Source organism: Sinocyclocheilus grahami, unplaced genomic scaffold (assembly GCF_001515645.1).
Source record: "Sinocyclocheilus grahami isolate Dianchi unplaced genomic scaffold, SAMN03320097.WGS_v1.1 scaffold598.1, whole genome shotgun sequence".
NCBI lineage: Eukaryota > Metazoa > Chordata > Actinopteri > Cypriniformes > Cyprinidae > Sinocyclocheilus > Sinocyclocheilus grahami.
In genome coordinates, this window is record NW_015505777.1 from 523,818 (window position 1) to 531,316 (window position 7,499).

The window sequence follows — 7,499 nt, forward strand, 5'->3', positions numbered from 1 at the left end:
ATATATATATATATATATATATATATATATATATATATATATATATATATATATATGACCCCTTTAGTTTTTTAGATTTATTAACAACAAAGCAAATAACAGCACTGTAAGCATAAATCCTACACAAAGCATAACAAGTCTCTCTGCAAATGCTTTTGTACTCTTACCTTCTACAGAGAAGATAACTATTAGTGAGCCTGACCTCGCCTGCAACTGCTTCCCTGTCTCACTCAATTAGACGTATGTGTCACAATATGCTGCTGGAATGAACGATGGAGACGCAGATAACATAAACGTTATTTAATAAGAGAATCACAGGGGTAAATCCACAACAAGAACAGGGGTAAACACGTAATCCAACAAGTAGACCCAATAAAAACAGAACGCAAAGGCTGAGACTTAAATACATGGAGTAATTAGAACTAACCAACAAGACACACCTGAATCAAATGAACCATCAACGAGAGGGAGAAACTGGGTCACGGAGCACATGTGGAGGGAAAACACAAGGAAGACACTCCAGGGCCGTGACAGTATGTTTCAAAAGGAAGAAAGTGCCTTTATAAATGCACATATAGTATGTAAATATTTATGTGTTACAACGGAGACCAGGATGAATACGGATCTTTCATGAGTAGGTCTGCATCATCTTGCCTGCTTATGTATGTGCACAGATAACAGAATACAGAAACATGCACAAAGTAATTCCCAGGCAACTGCTGTCAGCCGCAGCACATGAGGTCGCGTTTTGATGGCTTTTTAAAGGAGCTTGACCTCTCCCTGAATCTTGGGAGAGCAAGAGAGAGAAAGAGTGACAACAAGAAAAAAAATGTGACAGAGTATGTGACTGGTTGCTGTTATTGGGCTCTTCTCTCCAAAGATTTGTATTTATTTTTTTATTATTATTTCTTTATTTACAGTGATGATAAATGACACTTACAAGTAATTGTATGTCCGTTATGTGATGCACATGCATAAGTATATTCAAACATTCAAAAAGACCTGAATGTAGTAATTAAAAGTGAATAATACTTTTGACATTACTGGCATAACCTTTTCTACACTAACATTAACTGACACTTTTGTATTTATTAGCATTAATTTATTATTACATTTTTGAAAGGTTGCATTAATTATATACAAAACCATTCAACACTTTGGCTTATTACTTCTGTAATATTTTTTTATATATTTTTTTCACCAATGCTGCATTTATTTAATCAAAAATACAGTAAAACTGTAATATTGTAATGTATTATTACAATTTAAAATAACTATTCTCTGTGTTAATATAAAGTAGTTTAAAATGTAATTTATTCATGTGATGCAAAGCTAAATTTTCAGAAGCATTACTCCAGTCTTCATTGCCACATGAAATCATGCTGATACACTGATTTGACGTCCAAGAAACATTTCTTATTGTTATAATATTTAAAACAGCTGTTTTTTGTTTCAGGATTCTTAGATGAAAAGAAAGTTCAAAAGAACAACATTTATTTGAAATAGAAATATTTTGTAACATTATAAATGTCGTTATTGTTGTATTTGATCAATTCAATGCATCTTTGCTAAATAAAATAATGAATTTCTTAAAAATATATATTTTAAATGGTAATGTACTTTTACACTTTTGGTTATTGGTAAACATCATTCAATTTCAGAGGTGAAAAAAAGCTACATTTCTTATTTAGCAAGCATAAACATTTTATTAGAATAATGTGCACAATATTATGCAAAATTAAGAGCAGGAATGTGAATTAAGAAAGTAAATGGGATCAAGTTTGATTGATGTCAACCTTAATAGCTAAACTGACTTTTAAACAACCTTTAAAGGGGTATTATTAAGATCAAGGTAGTTAACTCACATCCATAAACTCCACATTGGCTTTAGGTCCTGTACTTTCATTGAGTATCTTTATAGCCACTGGAATCTTCACCGTTTCACCTTCTGGAACCCAGATTCCCTTATAAAGAAGACATCAGAATTAGCCAACACACCCTCAAATCATATAAAACAACAAATGCTGACAGGAAGACACAATAAACATAGAAGTGCTACCTTATAGACCATGCCAAAGGCTCCAGTTCCCAAAATCTTGACTCTCTTAAGTTCAGTTTCCTTCAATATACGCAGCTGAGCCTTGTTTGGAGGTGTACCACTGGGCGTCAATGGCTCCACCAACTGCTTAAACAACCAAGCCTTAGATCAGTCACAACTTTTGAACGCACAAATACACAGAGCTCCAAAACAAGCTCTTAGAAGTTACATTTAACCATATTTTCAGAATAAAGTTTGTTTATGCAGTAGTCATTAGGTCTCAGAAGGGAAAAGAAAGATGTTACTGGATATTTGGAGAGTAAACAGTTGTGAAGTGAACCAAGCTAATGAAGATAAGAGGAGTAGAGAAGAGGGAATGGTTGAAAGGATGTACAGAGATATAATTGCTAAATACAAAGTGGCATTTGTAGTTTCATTAGGGCTGGAGCTGCTTGCAGGGGAAAAATACCTGTGTGTGTGGAATCTTGGACTTGTTTAGTATCTTGTGTTCAACAATAACAGATTTCAGACCTTTCTAAGAAAAAGGCAAGGTTTTTTTCTAGCTTATATGAGTGTTAGGAAATTAAAATGTAAATTATTATTAATGTAAACACAGTGGTGTGGTGCAGTGGTGCTAGATCTGGCTGTAAACCAAAAGATTGCAGGTTCGAACCCCATAAAGATTGATCCATGAGCTACCATCATTGTGCATATGGTTAGGAAACTCAAAGTTCAACAAAAAATAATAATCCACCATTATTTCCTCATATTCATACTGTTCCAAACTTGTTTATCTTTCTTTATTTTGTGGAAATAAAGAACTTTAGCAGAATGTACAAAGTGCTATTTTCCTACTTGACAATTAGGCTGCTACATCACAATAAAATAAAATAAAATAAATTACAAATATTGTAAAATAATGTGATATATATATTATAATATGGAACAATTATGGAGTTGAATGAATGGTTATATAATATACTGGGAAGTGTCCCAGTAATAAGTACAGCAAATGACATCTTGGTTCTTGTTGTTTCTCTGAATTGAGGAATCAAACCCTTGATAACAGTTAAAATAATGATCTTTCGTCCCTGGATACACTGTTCTTATTTATGGTAACGAAGGGGGAATCTTCCAGCATACCTTATACAGACAGTCCACTCAGCACTTTCAATCTTAGGTAATGGAAAAGGCACTTTTATAGTGACACTTTAATTTGTAAATGTAAATTTGGTTAGCCATTATCTGGGGCTAATTGTTAATGTAAGTGACCAATCACAGCACAGAACGGAAGGCACTTTGTTTTATGGAAGTGCAGACTGAACACACACAATGTGGAGCTGTCCATCTCTGTGGTGCTGAAATCCAGCATTCAAACTGAGCATTAGAGGGAGCTGTCCAGATATGTGGTGCTGAAAGAGAAACATCTGTCAAACATATAATTGACATATACATATAATTTTTTTTTCTCACTGTAAAAGGACAGTGTATGAGTAGTTTAATATTATTATAAATCTTTCAGCTGAAGTAAAGGAATGTTTCGGATTCAACATATCTTTATCAACAGAATTTCAACTCGTCCCTCCATTCAAGCTAAATAAATAAATAAATGAAAATAAAAATAAAGCATAATGGATGTCTATGGGGAGAGGAATTTAGAAGAGTTTAAATCAGAAATGTGCAGCTTATATTTTATTATGCAACTTTTATCAACTTTTATTATTCCAAAATAACATGTATTTTAACATTTTCAGTAAACTGGTAAACATTCGACAGATGCATGTTTTATTAAAACACTGGGTGGTCTAAACCTTTCCTTATCTGCTTCCTTTTGGCAGAAACATACAACTTTCTACTTGAACAGAGGCCTCAGGTTTGCTTACATGGATTTCAGGATTCTAGTGCATGAGTGTCTCTGTCAGCCTTTGGATACAGGGCATCTTCTCAGGCTGACAGCTGTCTATAACACTGATGCTCCACCTGCAAATTATCCAAACCAGTACAGACAGGCCATGTTTTTTAATAGGCTGCCCAGTCATTCAGGGCAACAGGGCTATGCATTAACCCAACAAACCTGCCATGCATTTAAGGAAGGCCCTCCACTGAATACTTTATGGGCTGTGTGCTGGGGAATTTTTAAGCATGCAGCTCACCAAGAAACGAAACGAAACAAATAAAAAAATCTGTAGACAGGGAAGGATTTTGATGCAACGTGACAGACAGAAGAGACAGAAGATATGATGCATAATGTATAAAATGTTTCTGTTTTAGTCAGTGCTTACTGATTTAACTAAACTTATGAGAATAGGCCTCTCTCACCTCAGTCTCTAGGAAACGACGTAAAGCTCTCTTTTTCTTAATGCTCTTTCTGCGCATGTAAATGGCCACACCTAGAGCTATGATGACCATCACAAAGAGACCCCCGATTAGCCCAGCTGCAATCAGAGGAGTCCTGGAAGATCAAAAGAAAATAAACAAGTTTTACTGCTATGCATGCTTTATCTCCCAAACCAGATAAGCACAAATCCCACCCCATACTTTCCATTTTATTTTATTAGTTCAATATTTAATTTTATTTAATTTAATTTAATATTTTATTTTATTTTTAAATTTAATTTAATTTTCCAAATATTCTTTCAGTGCATGAAATATTTTTGTTAGCCTTTTTTTAACTGTAATTTTTCCATGGCCAAAGCTGCATTTGTGAAAACTCTTACCTGTCCAACATGCCAACACAATCCTGCACCCGGGGTCCAGTACAACTGCAACATAGAATATCATATCATAAGTTACAATCAACATATTTGAGTTACATTGCAACAGACTGGTAGATTAAAGCAATAAAACACCATGGTGGTATTTCTTATACTGTCTTAAATGATTAAAACAAAATGAGTAGCCTTAAAGGTGCTGTATGTAAGTTTTTTACTCTACTAAAGCATAAAAATACCATAATATGTTTGCAGATATTTAAGAAACATGCTAAGTTAACATACTTGTTTATCTGAAAAACAATGCTACAGTCAGTTATTCTCCTTTGAATATGTGTGTTCCGGGCTGGAATGTTTTGGTTTGTGAAACCCGCCCACTGCCAGTTTACCCAATTGTATTTCGTCATCCCGGGTTGCCAGTTGGCAGAAAACACAGCGCATTTCATTTCATTCATCGTCATGCGCGCTCGTTCCTGTTGGTGTCGTCAATCTGGCAACCTGCATGTGCGTCAAGCCTGAGGAGGAGGGGCCGGGTGAAAAAAACCCTCTCCGATATTTTGAATTTGGACTGTTCAACCACTCGGGTGTCAATCCTACATACAGCACCTTTTTAAAAAAAGTAGCATAATAAACTCAATGGGCAGATACATTAACGTTATGTTAATTTAGAAGTTAAAAAAGTGCTTAACTGTTATGAAAATGCCACAATGTAAAAAATTTATTTTTTCCAAATTGTTATAATACAATTATACAATATTTTTTACTTTTTTTAATAGTCTTAATTTATTAAACGCAAAAGTGTTTGAGTAGTGCATTTTCAACCAACAAGGGCATGAAAAGTGACTTACAAACTAAAAGCTCAAGCTTCTACATGTTAATAATTTAGCATATTATTGGGTTTAGGCAACTCATGTAACAAAGAAATTTCAGTCTTTAATGTTAAATATGTTTTGTCCAAAAAACTATTTTATCGCTGTGTTGGGCCATCACTTGATGTCCAGTGTAAAAATCTGGGTCCTGCAGCAAAACCAGTTTTGAATCACTGATCTAGGAAGTCAGGAACCTGTTCTCTCTGCTCTCAAATCCCCCAGGCCCATATGTCTAAGACTGAATTCGGGAACCACAAAGGCTTTACCCACATGGGCAATTAGGTTAGTGCTCTGCGCATATTGAGCTTGACGCAGTTAAAGGAAGGAAAGAAGCTTACAAATAGATTTAAGCGCAAACACAAGCAAACAGTTGTACCCCTGGGTGCAGTTGGGGTGGCAGGGATGGCACTCGTTGTTGGTCTCAGCATATTTGAAGATGAAGCTGTTTGCTCCCTGCAGACCATCAGGGCATTTCTCTACACAGTTGGGTCCGTCTTTGAGATGCAAGCACTTCAAGCAGTGATCTGGACCCTGTAATGGGAGAAGAGAGAAAGACGGAATATTAGGAAATGAAAAGTGTCTCAAGAGACTGAAGTACTGTTTTACAAGTGGAAAGGAAGCTTTAAGTGAAACAAGCACAGTCATGTAGATTCTGCTACCCAGGTTAATGTTTATTGAATACATTCCGGTTCAGATTGGGCTTGGTTTTGTAACTATAAAGTAAAACTATATGCTCTACTTTCATTAATGCACACACATGGACCACTCGCACACAGAGATCGGAGATAGTGCTGCGCGCACACAGAAACATTCAGGAGCACGCAAACTTGTTGTCAATGCTGCACCGCGACTTTAATTCATAAAATAGCTTCGATACTGAATTGCTACATTATATTTCTCAGCAACAAGTGGGTAAAATCACTGTTTTTGAAGTAACTAAACTCACAGCTTCATTATTTGTAGAGAGAGATGCACAGATGCAGGTAATTCACACGTGTAACTTTCCCCCCCCCCCCCCCCCCCTCTCTCGATCTCAATAATTAATTCAAATAAATGCATTCATCCATTCAAATAAATGTAACTGCTTCATCTCTTCATCTTTTAAAGCGGGCAGCAAGCATTTCTTATTATTATATATACACAATAATTTCTTAAAAGGTTCTTACCACAAGCTTTAGAATGGCTGTGTAAATCTATAGCATTTTTTCACCTTTGTCCCGCCCCAATAAACAAAAATCTTAAGTCCAATTGGTAAGTAAAAGCACATCTTTCGTCAAAAAATACATTATTTTTCGGTTTAGGTATAAAAAATGTTAAAGGCATGAACCAATAATAAACAACCTTTTTGCAACAATAATATGTATCTGCGTGATACAGCATGGTTAGCCAAGGCTTACATAATCTACTACAGTCTGACAATTATATATATTTTAATGAGGCTACAGAGAGTATTTAATTTTGAGACTGTAAGTAGATAGCTTAATTTGTTTCTAATCAATATCACTCTGTTTCACATTATATTCAGTCTGGAGCTGTGATGAGATGAGGATGCAATCGACTCTGTTAGAAATCTAAGCTTTTTTTCTGTTGTTCCATGTCATAGGTTATCAAGTTTTAATTAAAGCAAAAACAAAATCCATTTACAAATATGTTTATGTTATCTAATAAATTAGATGTTTTTTAGGCTCGTACCGGGCCATGGCAGGTCAAACTTTTCTCTCCTGCTTTTTCACACTGGCTGTCACACTCAACACAAACCGAGCCATTGGCGTACTCTCGAACATCCCTAGAACAGACAGAGTACAATGTGTTATGAGCCATTTATTGAACACGTTATTTACAAAATGTAGTACATTCTACATGTTTAAAAACAAAATGTAT

The 7,499-nt window shown here is 35.1% G+C and overlaps 1 protein-coding gene across 1 annotated transcript in view; it reads right to left on the minus strand.

The window, feature by feature from the left end:
* LOC107557316 (receptor tyrosine-protein kinase erbB-4-like) overlaps positions 1-7,499 on the minus strand; it is a 141,575-nt gene that overhangs the window by 27,099 nt on the left and 106,977 nt on the right. Inside the window, exons 14-19 of the mRNA XM_016240702.1 lie at positions 7,311-7,404; positions 5,995-6,149; positions 4,756-4,800; positions 4,358-4,490; positions 2,060-2,182; positions 1,866-1,964 (exon numbers count right to left, since the gene is read on the minus strand). Coding sequence (XP_016096188.1) covers positions 1,866-1,964; positions 2,060-2,182; positions 4,358-4,490; positions 4,756-4,800; positions 5,995-6,149; positions 7,311-7,404 — 649 coding nt within the window. The remainder of the gene's footprint in view (positions 1-1,865; positions 1,965-2,059; positions 2,183-4,357; positions 4,491-4,755; positions 4,801-5,994; positions 6,150-7,310; positions 7,405-7,499) is intronic.